This window comes from Paramormyrops kingsleyae, chromosome 15 (assembly GCF_048594095.1).
Source record: "Paramormyrops kingsleyae isolate MSU_618 chromosome 15, PKINGS_0.4, whole genome shotgun sequence".
NCBI classification, from domain to species: Eukaryota; Metazoa; Chordata; class Actinopteri; order Osteoglossiformes; family Mormyridae; genus Paramormyrops; species Paramormyrops kingsleyae.
This window is the reverse complement of record NC_132811.1, coordinates 8,445,345-8,470,600: the sequence shown is the minus strand read 5'-3', so window position 1 is coordinate 8,470,600 and position 25,256 is coordinate 8,445,345. Positions and strand designations below refer to the sequence as shown.

Below are 25,256 nucleotides of genomic sequence, written 5' to 3'. Positions count from 1 at the left end.
ACAAACACGTCATCGTTTCAGTTTGAAGAGACGAGCCAATCAGCGTCCCGCTTTAGCAAGCTTCCGCCATGCTGACCGTCTCGACCAATCAGCGGCCGCCTATCGTGAGCGTCTTGAATTTTGAATTTATGTTAGGGAAGGTGGTAGTGCTAAGGCATCGGACAATAATATGGTGTAGTTTTAGCTAGTTACAAAAACTCCAAATGCATATATGTCGCGGTTGCTTTTTAAACCGAGTCTTAATTGAAACGTTTCTTGACATCTTTCTTGTAATATTTCTTATCATTTTGGCTAAAAAAGAAAGTGTCTCTGGTGTTTACTTGGCTAACAAGTGCCTACTGTAGGTAACGTTAGTTGCTAAAGTCTAGCAGTGGTTTTGCTGTCCTGGGGAAGAGTGCATTTAAACAATTGCCGCTGGTGAGTTTAACCTTCATACATATTCATTTATTCTTTTTAAACGTATGAGTTACTTTATTATTGGTATTGCAAAACGAAAAGAGGGCTAGCATTTCAACTTCTGATTAACCCAACAGCCTATCCTGATTGGCGAGTATTGTCGACTTCACCGGACACTTGTTCATTAGTTCTGTTCTGATAACCTACTGACTACCTCTTTCAACTGTTAGTTACTTGGCAGCCATTCCCCTAATCGGTGTATTTTGTTGGCACTGTAACCTTTTAAGCAACTGCACTGATAATCAGACGTATTCGGTATTACGGGATGTTGATAGGTATGAGGGCAAGTTTAGCTTTTTCGTTATAGATTACTGGCTTGTCTATCCGATTTATGTCCGTTGATAGCACCGAGCATGCGCTATACAAAAAGCCAGTCTATATGAATACAGATTAAGTGCAGTTTTCATGTATCAAAATGTAATCAATTGAAAGCTCGGTGTAAGTTTCTGATTTGATTTAGCTTTATATAAGGCATAACTTTTAAATACATGTTTCTAATTTGTAATCTATTAGTTTTGAATGGATCAAAACATTTTAAACATTGAATTATTTTTGTAGTATCAGACTTTGGAGCATAGATATTTGTTTCCTGGACCTGTTTCTAGTAACTAGTGTACCCCACCCTATAAGAGCAGGTTACTGGACTTGTCCCAAGGCCATGGCTGACAGTAGCACAGAGACACTGGGGACAACCCGCAGTTTGCTGGTGGATTCCAGTGTGTATGACTCCAGGATGGCTGAGCTCTCGAGGGATCATGTATTTCTTGGCCTATCTGCAGAGGACGCCAAAGGTAATTACTGCCTGTATCTCGCATGATTTGTCGGAGTAACGATTCAGCTATTTGGTGGGCTGCACCAGAGGATGTGTGGTATGTGACGTCAGCCCAGTTGCTTGCTGTCATGTCAGAAATGACAAAATCTTCATTTCAATTGTCTAACAGATGTGCTGCCTCATATTGAAACCAGAGTTGTACTTGTGGGAGATACAGGCAACAGTGATGAACTTCTGCAAGCAGTGAAGGTAATAATTGTAGTCACCTGTGTTTGGCCAGCAGGTCTTTACTGCTGTCACACCATTTTTGAGTGGTGTGCAGAATGGTGAAGAGGTGCTAAAATGGCTCTTCCTTTGTAGGATGGGGTCATGAAAGGATTTTGACATTGTATTAGACCTGCTGCAAATGATGATGTCAGAAAACTCTGAGGATTTGTTTGAAAATTGTGTATGTCAGCAAGTTAAGTACTGGGTTATTGAAGACAGATTGACAGAAGTAAAAGAGACAGGCAATTGATGTCGCTGTATTATCTGAGTATTACCTGGCAGTTCAGCACCAATATGCAATTTTACTTTTGCCCTCCAACACTGAATATAATATTGTGCTGGACAGATTTGATTTAATTTTCATTTTTTGTTTTGGAGATAAGAGAACGGAAATGGACCAGTGTGAATTTAACTCTTTAGCTCTTTTATGTCAGAAGATTATGTATAATAGCCAGAGAGACTCATCAGCTAGATATTGAAAAGATTTATGTTTTTTTTGTGTGAATTATTGACCCTTGTAAACCTAGAGACAGTGATACAGTAATGATGCACTGGAGGGTCTGATGGATGGGAAAGAGGAACAATGCTGTTCTTAACCCATAAATTAAAACATATTTGAGGGCCTTAAGCTTCTCATAAAGACTATCTTTCCCCCCGATTCTGCAGCAGTACCACTGACTAGCTCAGAGAGCAAAATTCAACACAATGTTTTTTTTTTTGCTGTCACCCGTATTAATTAACAAAACTCAGGATGACGGTTTCTGGCCATTTTTTTGTTTCTGTATTGCACTGAAGGCACTGCGAACTGTGAATGCCAGCCCAGTGCTGTAGGTTATGTCAGCCCTTCATTTTCACAGGCCATCAAAATAATGGAAGTCCCAGTGGTAAAGATTAAAGAAGGTGAACCAGGCAATGAGTCTGGCGAGAAGTTGATAAAATCTGTAGTCAATATGGTATGTCTGAATTGGAGCATTGCATGCTTAAATCCCATTTCATCACTTAACACTTTGCATGGAAGATTCAAAAAAGGGAAAAAATGGTGGTTGTGGAAATCTGTGGGACATCACCTTTGAAGGCAAGTTTCCCTTAACACCTGGAGATGAGTTTGTCAAGTGATGTCGTTTAACACACTACTGGTCTGCTGCTTGCGTCACAAAACTGGGGCTTATTTCTTCAAATGTGTTAAATTTGTCCTTTGTGGTAATCTGTCTGTTATCACTTGTCACTGTTTTCTTCCTGTGAGTTTTTTGTTTCCTTTTCCAAATTGTGAAATTGTATTTTTGGTTTCATGAGTAAATACTCTTTGCTACTGGCATAATGCTCTTTCTCCTCCATCATTGCATGTGTGATTATTTTTTTTTAAATGAATTCTTTCTATCTATTGAAATTCATGAGTATCACCTGCTCTTGTTTAACAGAAGGATTTCTCTCATTCTCATACAGGATATCAACATGCCTTGTGTAAAGACGGATGACGTGAGGGAGTTTGGAGATGGTGAAAATGCTGAGTTTGAGACCGTTTTCGTGTTGGCCGATTTTAAGTCTCCAGATTACAGTTACCTGTATAAAAATGACAACAGAATTGTTGGTCCGCCAGTCGTGCTGCACTGTGCTCAGAGGAAGGAGGTGTGTTATACTTGGGTGCTCTTTCTCTTTTATGTTTCACTTTGTGTAGTTTTAGATCTGCATTCATGAATGGTTCCTATAAGTTGAGTATTTTACCATGGATTATATGATGATTCTGAGTGTGATGATGAGAAACAGGGTACAAGGAGATGATATACAAAAATATCATTAGTTGCCTCTCGTTCCCCAGCCCTTGATGTTCTCCTCACGCCCGATATTTTCTACCACCATGATGAATCTGACACTGTGCTTCACTGGCTTCCGCAGGAAAGAAGAAGTCGTAAGTAACGACAGTGTGACTTACTCCGGTTCCCTGTCGCTCTTAATGCTGATTAATACGTCTGCATAGACTGTACTCCATACGTAACCACTTAGCTTATGCTGATGTCTGTAGTTACATTTCTGCGGAGGCACGCATCAGACAATGGCGCAAGTTACGCAGCTATACTGCTACGTGGGGCGTAGATTCTGCGCAAACGTATAAATCAGCCGTAAGTACGCAAGAATCTGTACTACGTTTTTGCAGGTACATCTGGTCAACCTCGTTCACCATATGGGAGGCACCATCCGCAAGGATTTCAGTTCCAAAGTCACTCACCTCATCGCAAACTCGACCCATGGAGAGAAGTACAGGGTGTGTATTTATGGGAGGTCTTTACGTGCAGATTACAATATTTACTGGAGAATTGGCAATTTAGTGTTATTCCGAGTAGTCGAGAAAAAGTGAAAGGAGCATTCTCCTCTGACTGGTGTGGCGTACTGTTCCTGTCTGTGGCAGCTGGCTGTGTGCATGGGGACACCGATCCTAACCCCAGGTTGGATCTACCAGGCCTGGGAACGGAGACATGAGGTGTAAGTATCGCATGAGAGCAGCTCAGCTTTGTTACTTGGGACTGACCACCTTCAACTTCAAGGATTATAAAACCTGCAGCCTTTTTTTTTTTTTTTTGGATTATTGTATTTTTACATGTTGTTTTTGTTTTGTTTATTTTTTTCATTGTGTTTTTTTTTATAGGCATTTCAATGCAGGAGATGAGCATTTCCGCACTGAGTTCAAGGTCTCACCTTTTCAAGACTGTGTGCTGAGCTTCTTGGGTTTTTCTGAGGAGGAGAAGAAGAGTATGGAGGAGATGACACTAAAATATGGTATTAACGCGTGCATTTTATTCTGTTTTGATTCATGTCTGTTGAATCTGCATCTGTCACAGCATGCCAAGTACCTAATTTTCACAAAGACCTGATAGAACGTGACCTTTTAGTTTAACATCGTGAGTTTTGTGTCCGTTTTCGAACTGACTCCCCATCTGTCCTTAAAGGGGGCCGTTACTTGGAGGTTGGGGATGAAAATTGTACTCACATGGTCGTGGAGGAGAACTCAATCAAGGATCTGCCAGTTCTGCCATCAAAAAAATTATGTGTTGTGAAACAGGAGGTAAATGCTCTGAATTGCTTTGGCACATATTGTGCTTGTTCTTAGTGATACTTAGTTTCTCTGAAATACCTGCCAGGATTTATATAGAAATGAGTTTGCCTGTCCAAGAATCGCCTTTCTCGGATGAGAATGTTCATCTGTTTTGGTGTTTACATTATCAGTAACTTAGGTTAAATATAAGCCAATATAAACTTGGTGATTTTTAATGAGCTGACTTCTTCACTGATGTAAGTCTCCTTATTGAAGTGGTTCTGGGGAAGCATACAGATGGATGCCAGAGCAGAGGAATCCATGTATTTCTATGAGAAGGTATGTTACTTTTTAATGCACTTGTTAGGATGTGAATATTGTGCCCTCCTTGGCTCTGATTCAGCGATTCCATCTTTGTTACATTGTGTGTAGACACTTGTGGAGCCAGCATTGATACTGTGTGAGATGCTCAATGTCCTAGTTTTTATAAATTGTGTAATAGTTTAACAGTACTTGGACTAAATGTTTCCCCTGAGGGCAGGAAATTAATTGGTCTCTTGTTGGTTTGTACATCAGCCTGAGAGTCCCGTCATGAAGAAAACGGTGTCCTTGCTGTCCCTCAACACGCCCAACAGCAACCGCAAGAGACGTCGCCTGAAAGACGCCCTCGCCCAGCTGGCTAAGGAGTCCGAGATCTCGCCCTTACCGCCCCGCAAGAGGCCGTCTGCAGAGCACTCCCTGTCCATGGGCTCTCTGCTGGACATCTCCAACACCCCAGAGACATGCAGGGCCATGTCAGGTGAGGGTACAACAGGACGAACATATGACCTAGGTACCCCATATGCCCACAGAATTTTGACTTGATCCTTGTCAAATTTGATAGCACGAAATCTCCGATGGGTAATACTCACCAGTCTGCTTCACATGTAGCCTGTCACTGTCGATAGTCACAGCTAAAAATTGAGAGCAAGAATTCCGCCCGATGGAGGCATTATAGCAGAGCGTAGATGGCAGGTGCAGGACAGGACAGGACATGTGATCCCGCACGAAGCGAGGAGGAACACCTGAGAGCGCAAGAGCAGATTAGAGAGAGAGCGGACATATTGTCCTGCTAGTGCATCAAAGTCTGACAGCTGTCTGTCAGAAAAAAACCACGGTATCACCAGGCAGGGTTTTTATTTTTGCCATGAGGGCTTCCTATTAAGGCGTGAGGTGAGTATGGTGTGTCTCTCCAGGTCACTTCGAATTTGCTGCTTCCCATCACATATTCTCAGATTAAATAAACTAAAAGGGTGTCACCCAAAGTCTTAACATCAGTGGACCATCTAAAGGGGGGGGAGAAATATTACTTTTATCGGAAACAGTGTTGGATGTATTCAACAGCCCCCTTGTGTCGCTCTAAGTAAATATGTACCCACTCAGACATGCCCCTGCTTCAACAGAGCAGTGCCGCACTGTCTGAATTGTCCCTAGGAGACGGGAGCATGAGACTGTCAGATTACTCAATAGTCAGGCTTTCCCTGCAGTGTGACAGGTGGACTAGCTGAGGATACAAACCTCACGTAGGTTGTACGTTTAATACAAATGCGCACCTGTGTAAGGCGTGTGCCCTGGCAACTGGAATGACATGCGGTTCTGCTAAGAGGAGACTGCTGTGCTCTTCTAAGTATCGGCTCTCGGGGGTGGGGGGGAGGGGTAATGCTACGCTATTTATTCACATTGCTTGATTTGATGATCGGTTGGCAGAAAACTCCAAGCCTTCAAAAGGCTCCGCCTCTACGTCCCTGAAGCAGTCTGCAAGATGGCAGGTTTCCAAGGAGCTGTACCAAACGGAGAGCAACTATGTGGATATCCTGGCTACAGTCTTACAGGTCGGTGTGCCAGTGTGGGGCTCACGGAGCTGGCGAGGAAGACGTAAAAATAAATATACGGTGGGGGTCCTGGAAGAGTAGCTGTCACGCTGGGGGCTTTGGCCAGTGGGTTGGAGGATGGGTACAGCTTCCAGAATTCATCCAAGTGGCTTCCACTTTGTGGTTTTGATCATTGGTGGTTGAGGCATCCATATCACAGTCTTTGTGAACATCTCCTCTGTTTTATGATCTGCTGTGTTTTGGCTTGTTGGGCTGAAATACTCCAGTTAAAGAACGTGCCCTATTGGAGTACATTTCCCAAGATGCATAACCTGGCAAATGGAATGAGGAGTGGCTTTTAAATATTAATGTTATTTCATGTGCTTGAAACCTTTTTCCCCCAGCTGTTTAAACATCCCCTGGAAAAAGAGGGTCAAGTTGGAGGTCCAATTTTGGCCCAGGAAGAGATAAAGACCATCTTTGGCAGTATCCCCGATATATATGAAGTGCATACCAGTATAAAGGTTGGTACTTTCTACTAGAAATGCACTGATCCGATATTCGGGTCGGGATCGGCGCTGATCCAGACCTACTTGATGGATCGGATATTGGCCATACGTGACCGATCAACGTCCGATACTCAGTTATTTTGGTTGTTACAGTCTCTAAAAAGATATCTCCTATTTCGTGTTAAATCTATTTGTACAACCAAACGCACTACAGCTCTTTCTCATTTTAGATTTTTTGCGGCATTTATGCTAAACGCTATGGCTGCCTCTCAGCCTTTTTGCCACTCGGGGGGGTGTGAGCGCAGTGACTTCTGCTTACTGTGACGTCATACGCATACGCTTTGCAGTAGGAGGAACTAGTAGCACAGCGATTTTGCAGTCTTTGCAAAAACAAAGTTTTGAGAGGTGTGAGTAGCATTTAGTGGAAAATGCGGGACAACGCGATTAATATGAAAAAAACAATGTATGATTTGGGAGTCGCTAGCTTGGGCTGTGTTGCTACTGCTTGTGATACACGAGGGGCTGCCATCGCAACGAAGTGCCACTGTTGCCAGTGGGAGAAAAAGTATGGGGCATTTAAAGCATTCGCCACTTGCGTATAATCTCCTGGATTCATATTGAACTGCAAATGCCTCAGAAACGCTTAACATGGTGTACAAATGAAGTGGGACAGTACGTTACGTATGTTTCTAGTAGCCTAATTAAAGATTTTTTTTTAATCTATTTACTAGTTGAAAAATATTAATATATAAAGTCTAAACATATATATGTATTATATTAAAATATGAAAGTAAAATAGCTATTGTATCGGAAACTGCATCGTTATGATCCGGAATCGGATCAGAACTGAAATAATGTGGATCGGCCCATCCCTACTTTCTACCTTAATGTCAAAGACAAATGAGGAACAATCAAATAGGCATTGCCAGTGAATCTTTTGAGGTCCATTGTCTTTTATAGGCTGACCTAGAAGACCTTGTGATGGACTGGTCTGAGAATAGAAGTGTTGGAGACATTATTTTGAAATATGTAAGTATAAAGGATTCTTCTCATGAACTCTGTGTAGCTATTGTATGCTTGTATGTAAATGTACACACTGTTCCTTCAGCAAGTAATACCTGTTCTTTTTTCCCCTGCAAAAATAGTCCAAAGACTTGGTGAAAGCATACCCTCCATTTGTCAACTTCTTTGAGATGAGCAAAGAGACCATTGTGAGGTGTGAGAAGCAGAAGCCAAGGTTTCATGCTTTCCTGAAGGTCAGTACCATCTGGAGGGAGAGAGAGACCGATACCAACCAGGTTGCTTGTGATCTTACCGAATTACCGTTTGTTATCAGATTAACCAAACAAAGCCTGAATGTGGCCGTCAGACTCTGGTGGAACTTCTCATCCGCCCTGTCCAGAGGCTGCCAAGCGTGGCCCTCCTGTTAAACGGTAAGCGGACGTAGGGGGTAGGAAAGGCCAGGCGGGCACTCGAGGTTTAGCCTGGCTGATGTCTGTCCATGAAGTGAGAACCTGCATTCTGTTGATGATGGATTATGTTTTCTGATGCATTTGTGGTGCATTTCTTTCAGATATTAAGAAGCACACATCAGATGATAATCCAGACAAAGTCACTTTGGAAAAGGCAATTGAATCACTCAAGGAAGTTATGACGTAAGTTGTAGTAGCCAAGGTTGGAGACATTAAACTAGCCGCAAAATGCCCCCCCGCCCCGCAGTAAAAGAAAATTAGGCTGACCATTTATGTGAGATTAATGCCTTTTTAACATTAATTTTGTTTAGTCACATAAATGAAGACAAGAGAAAGACTGAAGGCCAAAAACAGATTTTTGATGTCGTTTATGAAGTTGACGGCTGTCCTGTAAGTATGTTTTCTACTATGGTAAGCTGTTTTGTGGATAATTTAGGTTGTTATATGGGTATGTATTGCAGCAGCTTTCATGAATGAATCAAGCATAAATGTGATTTGCATGCATTAGGACTGCACAGTATATCGTTTCAACATCGATATCGCCATGTGTGTGTTCGTTAATAATTCGTCAGCACTGCTTTGTGTCTTGACACAACATGTTGCAACATTACCAGCTTGTTTGACAGATTCTATTGATAGATAAACTGTAGCCAAATAGATCTGATTTTGGGTGAATTTAATGGCTTTTGTTTTATAAGTGTCACATGTTGTGATGTAGAAGCAGCATTGTTTAATTCACTGAATCAAGATGCATCCAATATTTGAATGAAACAAAATAATGTTGCTTTTTGCAGGCCAATCTGTTGTCCTCGCATCGGAGCCTCGTCCACAGAGTAGAGACCATTGCTTTGGGAGACAAACCCTGCGATCGAGGGGAGCATGTTACCTTGTTTCTCTTCAATGATTGCCTTGAGGTAAGCACGCCTTCTCCATAGAAACTGTTCCTCAGATGCTGCTCTCTATTTTAGTGTAATGTATTAATATTGCTTCAAATGCTGACAAGGATGGAATGATTTAATCTCACCTGTGTTGTTCCTCTAAAGGAAAAGAAAAAAAACCTTGGACTTTGAGCTTAAAATCTTAAAAGTGCAAATTCAGGGAGCAGCACTGTTAAGTGTGAATTATTTATGTGCAATCTATAGTTGCTGACATGGCTTATCTTTTTCCTAATTAGTGGAGTGCTTCATTAGAGTGGAGTTGAGTCGAATGCGAATTCTCGGGCTCCTGATTCAGGAGTGTGGCTCCCACATGGTAATGAGTACCGCAAAGGTGGACGTCACACTCCTGATCCTCATTAACTCCGCAGTATTCGCCTTTCACGTCTCGCGCCCGCTATTCTGTCACACGTCGTGTCCGGGCCAGAACCAGACAGAGATCAGCTAATGATCGGGACAGTTTACATTTATTAGGGCCCTATTGATTGCCAGAGCCTACAGGATTCCCCTGCTACGCCATGCATTCGGATGAGCCCGATCACACTGCTGCCTCTCGCTTGCAGATCGCCAGGAAGCGACACAAGGTGATCAGCACATTCAGGAGCCCCGTCGGGCAAACTCGCCCTCCTGCCCAGCTCAAACACATCACTCTCATGCCTCTGTCCCAGATCAGGAGGGTTCTGGACCTGCAGGAGACTGATGGTGAAGACCTTTCCCCCACCGCACTCTGCTACACTGTTACATACACTTAGACCACAAAACCGTTTTTATTCAGAATGATGAAATACGGACAGACTAAAAGATGTTTCCGTAACAGTCAAAGAAATAAGACCTATCTATAATAATTTTCTCTACAAAACCTCTGAGGTTTAAAATAAGATTTTCAGTTCCCTGTTTTTATTCTTGCCATTTCCAGTAACTTCCAGTAATACAGTGTTCTCATCAAAAAATCTCTAATTTAGAAACATTTTGCTTTGCTCTCCGACTTCTGTAAGCTGTTTCTTTTTACTGATAAAGATGCTGAGGTTTGTTTATAAATAATAATGATGGAACCACAAAAAGGGATTTGCAGCCTTGAGCTGGATTATTTAATTACACGGTGAGATGAATGACTTTCAGATTTTCTTGACAGACCTGCGACTGTAGCGTCTTGGTTGAATATTGAGCAGGCCGTTATAGCTACCTCCAAAGAAAAGCAATTTGTCATGGCGGAAATATAGATATTTTATGTAATAGCGTTCGGTTACCGTGCCGTGCAGATGTGCCTCCACCCCTTGCAGTGTGCACCTCAGTGTTTATGGCTCTCCTCAGAACGTGCTGGTTCGCTCTTGTGATGCTGCAGTACTGTGCCCCTCTCCCCATGCTGACCACGCTGCACGGTCTGTCCCGGCACAGACTGCCACAACGCCTTCGCTCTGGTGGTGCACCCCCCCACCGAGCAGGACAACCTGCTCTTCAGCTTCCAGCTAGTGGCCGAGGACACCGTCAAGTCAACCTGGTTGAAGACCCTGTGTCGACACGTGGCCAACACCATCTGCAAAGCCGACGCGGTGATTATCCTTCTGTCGCGGCTCCGCGGAAGCACGAGGTCATGACCTTTTACGCCAGGCCCAACTCAGGATATCAGGAGCAATGTCCCGGAAGGCTTATTTTATATAGCTGTTCCTTCACATGCTGTTCATGTGCTTTTGATACTGAAATAGTATAGTGAGATGCACATAATTTTGGTACATTTAAATCATACTTAGCTTGTGCTGAAGGGGAATGTAAACAGGCCTGAATTATATATTAGCCTAATGTTTTAGATACTCGCAAGCTTATCTGTTCCCCCCACTGCTGTGGATTTCTTTCTTGGGGGGTCCGAGTTTAAATGAGGAAATCCTTATCTCAGCCTTACATATTTTTCTTGATAATTTGGAAGGACCGTAGTAAGAGGATAGAACAGTATATGCATCAGTTACATGATTCCACACGGTGGCAATGTATGACTCCTGTAACCCCCAGTCTGCTCCATGGGCTCGTCTCTTGGAATACCAACAAGCCCCCAGTGCTTGTAAAACCAGACAACAGAGCTTCGCTCCTTTGCATTTCAGCAGCTCAGCAAAAGCTTGCTGTATTTATTTATTTCTATCTATTTTAAACAGGAAGATCTAATTCAGTGCACGCACCCGGACTCCGTTCAAGTAAACACGAAGGATATGGACAGCACGTTGAGTCGAGCTTCTAGGGTCATCAAAAAAACATCGAAGAAGGTAAAGTGTGCTTGTACGGGAGCTGCCAAAGTGCCCGACCCTTCGTGGAATCCAAATCCTAATATCTATATATAGAGTAATAGGTGAAGCTTTACATTAACTGCACCTTCATAATGCTTTTATATTGCATTGACAGAACATTCAGTGCACTTTCATTAAGTATTCATAAAACATTCATACACATCATGTATGTATACCTTAACATCCCTTAACAGCTGTAATATACATTAATAATAAACATTATAGTTGTTTAATCATGTAATGTTTGTTGTTTAATTCTATATTAAAGCTGTTACCGAATAATATAAATCATTTGGGTAACACTTTACTTGAGGGAGCACAAATGCTTAGTACTACTGAAGTACAAATCAAGAACAGAGCAGCTACTTGAGATAAAAGAAGAAAAGGTTCATCGGCAATAATTTCACTAGTTATTCGTTACTTGTTCCTTTAGTAGTTCAGAAAGATTTCGAGAATTAACAGATATAGTAAAATTTAGTAACTGCTTGAGGTAAATGATGCTTCACGATTCATTTAATGATGGACAAATAGGAGATCAGTATGTCACGTGTTATTCATGAGTTGTTCCTTCAGTAGGTCACAAAGGTTCACAGAAATAACATTTGGTAACAAATATAGTAACTGATGTGATAAAATGCGTCACGATTCATTAATGATGAATTAACATGAGATCTCACGTTAACATGAGAAACAGTTTTATTTTGGCAACAATTACACTAAGGAATAAGTTATAGCTATTTATATTGTTAGGATTTTATAATTTTATTTATCTATTACTGAGAGTACTGTTTCTACTGTTTATTGTTAGGGATGGACCCCATATTGTGGTATAATGAGTGATGTGTGATGTGATTTTTGCGTTTCTCCTATTTGGATTTGTGTGTGGACTCTGTACTGCAAACAAAATTTACCTTTGGGTACCAATAAAGGGACTTGAACTTGATCTGTATGTAACTAAGACTGAGTTTGTGGTTATTAATACATAAGTAATAGTGTGATCCTGTATTATTTGTGTTACCATTACTTTTAAAGGGGTAAGTTTGACGGTGGTATCACTACTGCAGTGGTGTGGGCTTTAAGATGCTGGTTTGTGTCTCTTTCAGGTAACGAGGGCGTTTTCCTTCAGTAAGACCCCCCGGCGAGTGATACAGAGGGCTTTTGTGGCCAGCAGTACCCCAGATGACAGGAGTCCCGCTGTGGCCCCAGAGGCCAGGGGCCGCCTGAGGGGCTCCTCTACGCTGTCTGTAAGACCTGTGTGTGCTCACGCATGCGTGTGCCACTGAATGTTCGCCGTCTGATGAAAGGCCTGGGTGTTTGCTAATTCACAGTGTTTATAGTTAGCTGTCTGTGTTATAATGATATATTGACTGTGGTAAAAAGTGTGATATGAATGAGACTGCAAACTGCCATCGGTCTGGCGCCTGTCAGGGGTCTCCATTGGGGGGGGGCCTTGGGACCTGCAACTGCTGCTCCTTTGCTTATCTCTCCACCCGAATGTCCTCTCTCGTCGTCTGGATGGACTAGCTTTAGCGAAAGGGCAGAACCACAGCGGGTTAAGGAACTGTGCTCGTTTCTGGAAGGTTGTGGGTTCAGATCTCACGGCTGCCATAATAGTCATATCAGCATTAGGCCCTTGAGTAAGGGCCTGAACCCCAACCTATGCAGGGGGTCTGAGGAACCACAAGGTCTCACCAGTGCATAAATGTTCTTATCTCATGGGGAAAAAAGATGGGGGATGTAAACACTACCCTGTTGGGCCGCAGGGATCAATAAAGTACCTATGTTGTACTTTCGTGTCACTTTATATCACAGTTAGGGATTTTCTCAGTCATGGTTTGAAGACCTTTAGATGTATGCATGTTCCGTGCTAAACCCACTTCTCTGAGGTTAAACATTTACAGATTGCTACAAAAGAACTATTGTAAGTTGTTTTTTTGTTTTTTTTTTAGTATTCCACTGAGGCCTTTTATGCTGCTGTCATAGGACAAGCCAGTCTTTTCCCTCTGTCAAAAAAAAAGCACTATTGTAAATTTTTACGGTGTTCCTGCACTAAAAGGCTCTTATGCTGTCATGGGACAGAGGGTCTCTCCCTCCTGCCAGGTAACTCTCTCTCTCCCTCATCCCTGCTATAGATGTCTCGCTCCACCTCCACGTTTAGTCTCACTAGTTCGTCCCGGAGCAACATCGTGCAGCGCTCTTACTCCCTGGAGTATAACCCCCGCCCGCGAGTCCCCATCTGTATCCGCCGCACTCCTAGCAGCCCGGACAGCACGTCCACTCAAGGGCAGTGGGGCCAGGCCCACTGTGCTCACGCCAGCCCAGGCTTAGCAGTAGTAGCAGCAGCGCCTCCTGCTGGAGCTCCCGAGGACCTGCTCCAGCTTTACTCCCAAAAGCTTGGCACTGTCCTCCACAAAGAAACGATGCTATAGCCACCACAGCTGACGTGAGCCTCACTTTTGGCCGCTTGCTCCTAGTCTGGGAATGGTTGTGGAACACACTCGTGTAGAATGGTGTACACTGGTGCCTTGGGTTCTGCACGGGGAGAGTATTTTCACGTCTTTAGGGTGGGTGCACTGATGTATAGTGATCCCCCGCTATATCGCGGTTCAGCTATCGCGTACCCGCTATATCACGGATTTTCCCCAGACACATTACAGCTCTTTGCGTATCGTGTACCTTGCTTGTGGTGCGATTTGTCGTGAGCAAACTTTTTTGTGAATTATGTTACTCATATCCTTTGCCCGACATCCACATATCATATGTGTTTACAAAGTGTGTTTTAATAAGTTTACAATTGGTTAAAGCGTGTGGGAGGGGTATTTTAAGGCTTAAATTATAAAAAAAAACGTTTATCTTTCTGTGTCGTGGATTTTCACCTATCGCTGATGGGTCTGGAACGTTACTTCCGCGATCGGTGGGGGGATCACTGTATATTGCTGTCTGATTCTTGGCTAAATCACGCTGACTTCAAACAGATGAGTGAAAAGTACTGTGATACCACAGTACTCCCTGTGGATGTATGTCTGGTTTCAGGTCGTGGAGGCTGGGCCCCTAGATCGCCCCTTTGCCTTTGAAAGCTATTTTCTACGGTCATTTGTACTGGTTTTTATCTGAAGTATTTCAAGACCCTAAGAATAGTTATATCACACAATCCTGTAAAAGCAGAATTCACTTCACAAGAATGCTTTTGCCGGGTCCCTGGGAGTTTAGACCATAGGAGCAAAGTAAATGACCTTTTGTGGGCATTGTCACCTTCGCATTCTGTAAGGATGCATGTGGGGAGGAAAAGCCAAATTGATGACATTTATTCATCGTCCTTTAAGGCTTGTAACTGAGCTAAACAGACATAATGAAGTTCAAAAACTGCAAACATTTTAAACCAGAGTGACCTTGTGCACGCTGCATAATCACCATGCATTATTCATTGCCTTTTATGTGTATCTCAAGTCGTTCCTACATATGCATGTAATCAAGGCTTTATTTCAAGACTTCTGACTACAGCAGAGCACAGGGCTGAAGGGATGATGCCACATTAGATGGCACTTTGACCCAAAATGATACTGACGTAATGTTAGTCACTATGTGATTTTCTTATACAAACACGGAATCTTAAATTATGCATTCCGTTCATTTTCGTTATTTAGGCATCAACCAGTGCATATTAAAATACAAAGTGATCAGATTTTAGTTGAATTTCCCATTTATTAATGGTAGTTTTATATATTTGGTGACATTTGGTAAATCGATCATATGAAGTTAAATGCAAGCTGGTATACATTTAACTTTCCTATTAGTGTAGGAATTTTGTGTATTAGTTTTTTGTTAAAGCTGTCAGCTGCTGAACTGATCCTCTTTCCATTTTCCTTTGTAGGCTGTCCATTCGCCATCCATGGTCAACCTTCCTTCCCTGTTTGAGAGGAAGTACCACACATTCAGTCGATCTACGACTCACCTGATATAACGAAATCCCACAGGTCTTTAAACAAGTTGTTTCATAATTAGCACTACTAATAACCTTCTTTGACTGGTACTGAAGTTAACTTGTAAATATAGTTACATTTTGTCTTTTTAAATTGAAGGATTCTTGTTTAGATACTGTAATCGTATATAAGCTCATGTATTCCCTGAAATATTTAACAGTCAAATATAATATGTCTTTCATAAAGGATCATAATTGAACCATCACCTTTGTCGTCTTTAGGCTGCTAGTTTAATGTAGAATAGAGAATGGCCAGCTTTTATAAAGCTCTTGAGTTTGTACTTATGACCAAGAACACAGATCAGTTTAGCCATGAAGAATTGTGACTAATCTTATATTATTTTAAAATATAATGAATAACATTTTATGATTGGTGGTTGCCACATCTTTTGTAAAACGGGTTGGGATGACCTCGTGTAGCATTACTTATTTATTTTTGAATATTTTTAAAAGCTGAATTGTCCATTCAAGCTATTTATATGTAAATATACACATTTGTCTTCAAGTTGCATAGTGATTGTCTTTCCTGAGTTGTGTTGCCATACATTCTGAATCAGTTGCACTTATGTTGCATTTAATTTTTTTTTGTACAATTTACTTGTCCTATGATACTTTGTAGAGCCTTTCTCATGTAAAAAGAAGCTTAAAAGAATGTACTGTCTGTCTATTCAGTCTTCTTTGACTGAGACTACCTTTAATCAGTTTTTTTTTTTTTGTCTTTTTTTTCTCTCAATAAAAGGAAACATTTCACTTTTTGTGTCAGGGGAAGAATCAGTCGTTTAGTTCATTAGTTTGTCACTGATGGGTGTGCGGATTCTGTTCCTTTAATTTTTATCAGAGGTTAATCTGGTTGACAACTAGCTTATCTCATGTTTGATATCTGTTAAGTTTTGACGTGATATTTAAAATGACGTAAATTTTTGCTACCTCGCTCATTTAAAAAGTAGGACCATGTACACGGGGACATGTATTTCAGATGCTAAGTTAAGAATAGCGTCACTTTTTCTGGATATTTTGACAAGGTCCAGTTGCTAAGCTATCAGATATGGCATGCAGCTGCTAGTTGATCATGCTTAAAGGAGCTGTCTGTCTGATCTGCCTTTGTGTACTGACAGTCTGAATATTGAAAAGAAAAAAGCTGCATCTGGCCTCTTTAACAAAGAAATAATTGTTCAGATTATCCAGGAAAAATGTTTCCCTAAAAAGAATTTGAGCTCTAAAATGGAATTTTAAACCTGTCATTGATACCATGCTTAACATCTAGGGTGGTGTAATTCATGTCTGCTGTGGCCTACCTGTAAAGTCTGACCGCAAAGTTTAATAAAATCATGAGAAATCTCAACCATCAAGTAACTGATTGGACCAATACAGCATAAGCATGTGAACCATAGTGCTAGATGGGCTGAACCGTTATGTAGGATGTGACCCCAGTTGGGACTGGCTTAGGACATTTTTGTAACCTATGTCTATAAATGTATAAAGGAAGTACACAGGTGACCAGCAGGCAGTTTAGCCCTGATATAAACACCCCAAGACATAGAATCTAAAAGGTATACGTATGATATAGGTTGACAAAATACCCAAAAGGTAGCTGTTAGCAGAAGTCGGTGAGTTACAGGCTCCTTGAAGACATTTGATGCTAGTGATACTGTAACATTTGCACTAATCTAAAATATTTTTGTTGCATCTTTGCTGAATAGAATTGTATTTTTGCAAAGCTCTAATATATATGCATAATACCTATTAAGTAACATACTCCGGAACCTTCCTAGGCCCGATACCACTGAGGAATATATCAAAGAACAAAATGAACAAATAATTCATAGCTCTGAAATCTTAAATGGTGGCATGGTGACCTCACATCTCTAGGGTTGTGGGTTTAATGTCTGTTCCTGGTTTTGTATGTGGAATTAGCATACCCTGGCCTTGTTTGTGTATGTCTCTTTTGGGTGCTCCAGTTTCCTCCCATAGTCAAAAGTGCTTTAACGGAGCTGGGGTCTCTCAATATCCCATAGTGTGTGTCCTGCAATGGTTTGTCACTCCATTCAGGATATTCCCTGCCTTCTGCCCTGAGCTTTCCTGAGATACGCTCCAGGCTCACAATGACCCTGTACTGCATAAGTGGTTTTGGAAAACATACGATTTTAAGGAGGGAAACGGCTTTTTTTTTCCCCCAGTGAAAGTTGTTCAGGAGTCAGTCAAAACGTTATAATAAAACTGATCTCTTGCGGAGATCGTAGGTACATCTCACTCTGATATACTTTTGATGAGTGTAACATTCCCAAAGAGTCCCAATCCTACAGCCTTTTCTGCTTCAGGAGCCTTGGCTGCAGTATTGGTGAGATAATGCAAGAACAGAAGGGATGGGATGAAAAATGGAATCAAAGGAAAGGGTTTTTTTCTTGGTGTCACTGGGCTGCTTTCCTTATAACAATCCGCATGTGTTTCTGCAGCTGTTCTTCCGCACTTCTAACAGATCCTATTGCTCTGTCCTTCATTAAGATGCAAGTGTCTTTATACATAACAAGCTAATGATTTATTGACAGTGTAAACGTATACACTTCTATATTCCCTCAAGGAGACAAGCAGGAATGATTTATAGATTGGTTTACTGTTGCTCATTATCTAAAAGGCCTGATAAGATAACCTGGGTTTGTTGTTTTTTTTTTTAGACTTCAGTCTGGTTTACTGATGAGAATCTTGTGTAGAATTTGGTGGGTGTCTCAGGCAGAAAATACTGGCAACCAGTTCATTAGAAATTGGGATTGAAATGTCTGGATAATATTGAAAATAGTATGTATTGTGGTTTCCTGCTTAAGATGCACACCATTTGTTCTATGTTTGCTATACAACCAGTCCTGTTTCTAGGCTCTTTTGAGTTGCTGAAATTGGTTCTCAGACAGTATTTTAATGGGTCTTGCATGTTTCCTTCTTTTTGTCTCCACTAAGGAGAAGTTGCCATCCAGATTTGTATTTCAGTAATTGATATTTCCAGAGTTTCTTCGGTTCTTTGAAGTATGTTGTGAATTCAAAAGACACTGATTGTGCGCACATTAGCTTTCTTTTTGAACGCAACAGCATTGACTCAAATTTTAGAAGGAAGGGAAAGGGGAGAGCACAAAAAAATATATCCAGGATTGCTTCTCTCGAAGGAAGCAGTTGTCCTGCTCAGAAAATGTTTCGCATTTTAAGTAGGAATAGTGAAAATGCCAGACATACCCTAACCCATAAAATGTGTGACATTTGCAGTGTTAGTCTGTAACTCAGCAATCTGCTGCTCATCCTCCTTTATGTTTGGGCAGAGGTAGCTATATACTGTTATGGAGGGGCGGAGTAGAGTCCTGGCGTTCCCTATAATCCATTCTTCTTTTTGACTTATTGCTGCAAGACTAGCGAGGAGGTAGGATAAAATAATGGTATGAAAATGGATTAAAGGATGAGCTTTAGTGACCCACTGCTCTGCATCGTTGGATGTTGTTTAAAATATGACATCACACTCTTATTGGTCCAACATTCACATGATAGCATGATGATAAAGCAAAGAGCAACTATTATTAAGACGATGTATCCCATGACCTGTTTGCATGAAGTGTGAGAGTAACCACAGTGTGGTTAAGATAGAACACAGGAGTATACAATTATGGGAAATTCAGGGCCACTAGTTAAATAGCAGCATAACATTAAATATGTTCCCAAAAAACTCCCTCATTTATAGCCCCAAGAGAAAAGCAGACTACAATTTCACTTTTGTTTTTAATAATCCTCTTTCATTTAAAAACAATATTTTACATTTAGCCATTTAGTTCCATCATTATCTTTCTGATTAAATTGCTTTTCCCACATGGAAGTAAATGTCATAGACAATATGGTAAATACAGGAAATATTCATTATGGTTTCAGTTTAATTTTGCCTTGAATCTATGTGGATTACCAAAGTACCAGAAGTTGCTATAAAGTATATATATATATATATATATATATATATATATATATATTTAGTTTAAGTTTAATATATTTTGTCCGCTAGGGACTGATCTGTGTAGTTTTAAATGACCTCTAGTGTGCTTTTTAGTTTAAAATGGCATCTCTGGTTAAAGCATTTTCTGTTCCACTGTGTTCTCAGCTTTAAATGCCATCTTAGGGATTGGGCTGCATACAATTAAATGTCTTCTCCCTTGACCATATTAGCCACACTCATCACGTGTTCCTTTAATTCACCCTGTTTACATCACATTTCCGCATGTTAAAGGTATTTAAGTCCTGTAACTATGAAAAATCCCAGTGCTGGTTCTGTGTGTTGTGCTGTGGTACACAGCAGCTCATTTTGTTCCAGTGAGATTACCTTTCTGGATTTATCACATTCAGCTCGTGTTCAAATGTTCTCACGAGAGGAACCACAACAGCCCACCTCGATTCTCAAATCCCAGCAATATCTGGTCTGGAGATGGACTTTACTGATGAGGATGGCCTCATCTCCGCATGCTCACGGGCACGATAGGAAATTGCTTTCTCTTTCGTCGAGACAGAACAGCACGCCTTTGTATTTACCACGTTTGATCAGGATGACTCGTCGGACTTCCCGAAACACGGCAGATGACATGTTTCACCATTTCAAAGGATTGATCCCGCTGCTTTCTGAGGAGTCGTCTTCCTTCAGTCTGTCAGCCAAGCTTCCGCTGCCTCTACACCAGCTCCTTAATTGTTAAAATAGCTAAAATAAAATAGCTCAGACAGCAAGACCATGCATACAGGTTTGTAAATAGGGTACAGTTACTCTCATACATTGTTTTGGGGTCTCTCAGATATTTGGAGATGAATGGATGTTAATTTTGCATATGAATATGTGTTATTTTCAGTGAAAGCTAGACTTGTTGGTGTCTGGTGTCACTGCTTCCCTGGAGGTCTCGCAATTACTTTCACAAGAGTGTGAGTCAGAATAGAAAATGCTTAGAATTCATGTTCTACGACAAGGATGAACCTCAGTTGAATGTGAACAGGGACATTTTTGAAAATCGGCTCTGTGTGTGGGCACATACTCTCTGTGATGGAGAGAGCTTCTGTCCTGGGAATGCCCTGAATGTTCTGGGCAAAGCTGAAGGCACACCGATCTTCTTTTAGATAAGTAAACGTGGGAAATGGATGCATCAATACACTTAAGGAGGTTATGTTCCTGTCTACAGAATGGCTATCCCAACTTGAACAGTTTAGCCATGTGAATGAGATTGTAATATGGGGACAAAGGACTGTATAGCCCATTGTCACCAAATATTTGAGACACTAATGACTACCAATTTTGTCAGCACAATTTATATATATGTATAATGCCTGCATTAATTAAGCACAAGCTAACAGGGATATTATTCTACTCACGTGCAGCTGCTATGTTTGCGTCTTCTCCCATTCTCACCGAATGTCACTGGTATCAGTGCGGTTTCCTGGCTAGTGAGAGGTCTGGGAAGCTGTTCACTGTAAATAGCTACATGGATCTGACCAATAGGAGCCTTTCGTTTCTTATAATCCCACCTCATAACAACCTCCTAAGGCAAACTCCTTACTCATTACATACAGGAAAGAACTTTATGTGCATTCATTTAAACTTCGTATTTTCAGCATTGCCGCTGCTTCATGGAAAGATTATAGAGGGTTAGTTAAATTGGCATCATGCCCCTGTGCTTTCAAGGAGGGATGGAATAGGAATAGAATTTTAAATACATTTTATGAGGACATTGTATCCCAGAAAAAAGTTGATCTATCTGCATCTATGATGTTCAATGCAATCAAAGATTTTCCTTTGAACCTTTGAAAATATCAATGAAATTTAATGTGCATAGACATTATACATGATGTAAGCAAGGATTATAATTGTTTACCAATTGTGAAGCACTGCAGACATAATTAATCTTTAAAAGATGCCAATATTGCATAATGCCCAAGGGTTTCTAGTGCTCAATAATAAATGTCATTAATTTATGCCACATTAAAATTAATGCATGCATATTGGTGATCACAATATTACGTCTTTTTCAGTGTCATTGGAGAATCCTCACTTCTAAGATCCTATTGCAATCACACACGTCTAACTGAAGATAATTATACACGACTCCAGTATACACACATGCGTGGGTTCTGTTTCTGATATTTTAACAAGAAGACATACAAAGAGCTTGAGTGGAGAGGCTTCTGAGTGAATTGACTCTTTTGATGCAGATAAAGTGCTAGACTGTGTTAAGCTTCTTACTGAACACTGCACTGTGAGTAAGAGTGAATGGAGAGTTTGGCCATGATCACGATGGGCTTAGGTGATGTTTGGTTTGGCCTGGGTCAGACCTTGAATCACACCTTCTTCTATCACTGATGATGTAAACTGTGAGTCTTAAGTCAAGAAAACAGCAACAAAGAAAACTGCTGCATTTCTGCATTCTTGCCATTTATAGTTATCTTTTGGTATTTTTAAGCTATTGCATTACAGCCTGGTACATATCAGTTGTACTTTCTATCGCAATCATATTATAGTCTAATAAGTGTTTTGCATTGCACATTGCAAGTTAACAACATTTGTTCTGTACTTTCATAGTTTTAAATTAGATCCTTGACTCTTCCCTGTACTGGCAAATTATTTGCCATCTTTATTTTTATTGTTAATGCTGAGATGTACCATGGACTTGGAAAGAATGAGGAAATTATGCATTTAAACGGTTTTAATTAGAAACTCTTTTTAATAATTTTGTTAGTTTATAAAACTGTAATCTGGGACTTCTAGTCTTGGATATAGATGCCTTGTATAAATGGAAACTAAGACACATTATTAAGATGCAGCACCAGAGGAACAGTCTGAATTTGACATATAACTAAACTGATTCTCCTTGCACCATAGGTGAATAGGAGATATTCACACGTTCAGGCATGCAAACGTGCCGGCCATCCCCCACACACCATTAATCTAAGTGACAAGGCTATAGACAGTCTACCTAACAAGTAAACCACAGCAAATAAGACTGGAGACAAAGACCATTTATTTCTGTCATCTGAATCTAATGGTGTGCAACAACCTTTTTCAGAGATGAGTCTTTGTTAGGCGATGCTTTATTCTTCAGAAGACAGACCTGCCCTGTCTGTCTTGAAGAGGATCTTTATGTGTCTCGGGGCTTGTCCTCCCTTGGCACTTGGACAGGTGCCCTATTTCCAGGTGCAACAAGAGCTGCCCTTTTTTGATCTGCGCCTCAACCTTCTCCTTCCTGGCTTTGTTCCTCAGGTAAGCTTCCTCCGAACCGATAAGCAGGATCCTCCATCATCCCCACCTGAAAAGCAATGAGCAGAGGTGAATTTTTCACACCCAGGGTATTGTTTGAGAAGTTTAGTGATAAGGCACTGATATGTGGTGCACATTTGGTCTTCTGCAGCGTTAAATTTGTGCCCCTTCTGAGGGTTTAATTACTTTTTGGATGCTCCTGCATCTATTCACGGGAAAGGCGACAGGACAAAATATTGGCCGTAAAACCCTTTATGTAGGGAGTGATATCTCAGTTTAAAAAAAGGAGATGAAAGAGCAATGAAAGAGTCTGTCAAATCACTTTGAGACTCCTCCCCATTGCAGGAAGGGCCAGAGTCCTATTAGCAGCTGTACTGTGAGGCTTGGAAGACGTGAAGGGTTTGGTGATCCGAAGTTTCTAAATCATACAAGAGGATGAAACGGGATGCTATATATACAGCAGCAGAAAAAATTCAGAGACCACAGCACAATTTTTTGTCTCACTTATTTCTCAATTTATGGGTGTGAATAATACATTGTTTTTTGTTTTTTTTTTTTTTTTTGCAAACTCCAGCCCGATTCTTCCCTGTTTCTCATTAATGAAGGGCTTCTTCCTTGCCTTATGGGACTTCAGTCCTGCTCCTAGGAGCCTGATATGAACTCCTCTAGCAGTGCACTTCACACCTGCACTTAATGTTTCCCATTCCTTTTGAAGGTCACTTGATGTCATCCTCCAATTCATGAGAAACTGTCAGATAAGTTAACGGTGATCTCTGGCATTAGGAAGTCACTTCCGCCCTTTACCAGAATGGTTTCTGGTTGTTCCCAGTGTCTCCTGCTTCATTTTGTTCATCTCTGCTGCTGTCTTAGAAATGTTGAGCTGTTCAGCATAACCTTTTTCCAGCAGAACCATGATTAAACCAGGATTTAAAAATGCAGATTTGTTTAAAAATATAGAGTCGTCTCTTCATTTTTTCCATGGCTGTACATACATCGATGAACCATAACATTAAAACCACTTGTCACATATTGTGCAGGTCCCCCCTGTGCCACCAAAACAGCTCTGACTTGCCAAGGCATGGACTCCACAAGATCTCTGATGATGTTCTGTGGTATCTGGCACCAAGACATTAATAGCAGATCCTTTTAGTTTTGTAAGTTACGCAGTGGGGCCTTCATGGATCAGACTTGTTTGTCCAGCACGTCCCACAGATGTTTGATCGGATTGAATTCTGGGGAATCTGGAGGCAAAGTCAACACCTTGAACTCTTTTTCCATATACCTCAAACCATTCCTGAATATCGCAGTGTGGCAGGATGCATTATCCTGCTGATAAAGGCCACTGCAATCATGGAATACCAAGGCCAAGAAGGGGTGTTCTTCGTCTGCAGCAGGGATTAGGCAAATGGTTTGTGTCCATAGTAAGTGGAGTCGAGTATGAATATGATGCAGTAAATAGGTATATACAGTAAATTACTGTAACTAACAAAATACCACTAATGGAAAAGTAAATAAATTGAGTTAATTTGGTTAAGCACAGGACAAAAAAGCACCATGCAATATGATGTCAAACACTGTATGAGATGTTTATGCTCACAGTCACCAGAGAGATGTTGCCATCGCCCGGCATCAGCAGAAAGTATCGTACGGTATATTGCTAGCCCAGAAACAGAACAAAATTTCAAATTCATTACTGAATGTGCAATGCTATTATACCATGATGAAGCCCACATACCATAAGCACACATGTATGTTTTATATATGCATATTTTAACTTAGTGATCAGTGGTCATTGTTGACCCACCACAACGAAATGTGTCCTCTGCATTTAACCCATATGTGACATAGCAGGGGGCAGCTAATTCAGCGCCTGGGGAGCAGTACCTTGCTGGTTGGGGATTCGAACCAGCAATCTTTCAACTACAAGTTCCCTTCCCTAACCATTAAGTCACCACTGCCCACACTGTGATATTTTCAAATCTATATAGGTAGTGTGTGTGTGTATATATGTGTATGTATGTATATATATATATATATATATATATATGTATGTATGTATATATATATATATATATATATATATATATATATATAATCTGAAGAATGGATTTGAAATTTTTTATTGTGAGCTCTCAAGGTTTACTTCTATTTATTTCTATCTATTGTGCTTTATTGTCACTGGTGATGAACCAAGGTTGAGTTTAAATATAGCCAGGTGATGGGCATAGTACTATATTAATAATGCAGACAGCCACAAAATCTATTTCCAGCAACTAACAATGTATAGACATCATTTGTATTGATGAGTGATAATGATTTTACAGAAGGGTTGCTAACACAGTGTTGCACAAAGAAACAGCTCCTTTCTTTTTACTTCAGCCAATATATCTCCAACGGCTCTGATAATACACAGAAACACTGCACCTGTTTCTTGCTTAACCCTTATCGAGTGTAAAATGATGGTGC

The 25,256-nt window shown here is 40.9% G+C and overlaps 1 protein-coding gene across 5 annotated transcripts; it reads left to right on the top strand.

The window, feature by feature from the left end:
- The first annotated feature begins 106 nt into the window (after positions 1–106).
- On the top strand, positions 107–16,291 carry ect2 (epithelial cell transforming 2). Of its 5 annotated transcripts, XM_023844293.2 has the most exons (26): positions 107–417; positions 1,092–1,247; positions 1,398–1,477; positions 2,353–2,448; positions 2,939–3,121; positions 3,312–3,401; positions 3,648–3,755; positions 3,900–3,973; positions 4,137–4,267; positions 4,438–4,553; positions 4,800–4,862; positions 5,100–5,322; positions 6,270–6,394; positions 6,778–6,897; positions 7,843–7,911; positions 8,028–8,138; positions 8,219–8,315; positions 8,456–8,537; positions 8,666–8,744; positions 9,149–9,268; positions 9,853–9,991; positions 10,685–10,839; positions 11,434–11,541; positions 12,666–12,806; positions 13,695–14,005; positions 15,434–15,518. In XM_023844293.2, the coding sequence occupies exons 2-25, from the start codon at positions 1,115–1,117 to the stop codon at positions 13,989–13,991; spliced, it is 2,940 nt and encodes a 979-aa protein (XP_023700061.1). In that variant the 5' UTR covers positions 107–417; positions 1,092–1,114; the 3' UTR covers positions 13,992–14,005; positions 15,434–15,518. The 5 variants fall into 5 exon arrangements, with proteins under 5 accessions (XP_023700061.1, XP_023700058.1, XP_023700059.1 ...); XM_023844290.2 differs by lacking the exons at positions 2,353–2,448; positions 13,695–14,005 and adding an exon at positions 13,512–13,662 and having other exon boundaries at positions 15,434–16,291; XM_023844291.2 differs by lacking the exon at positions 13,695–14,005 and having other exon boundaries at positions 15,434–16,291.
- Positions 16,292–25,256: the final 8,965 nt, after the last annotated feature.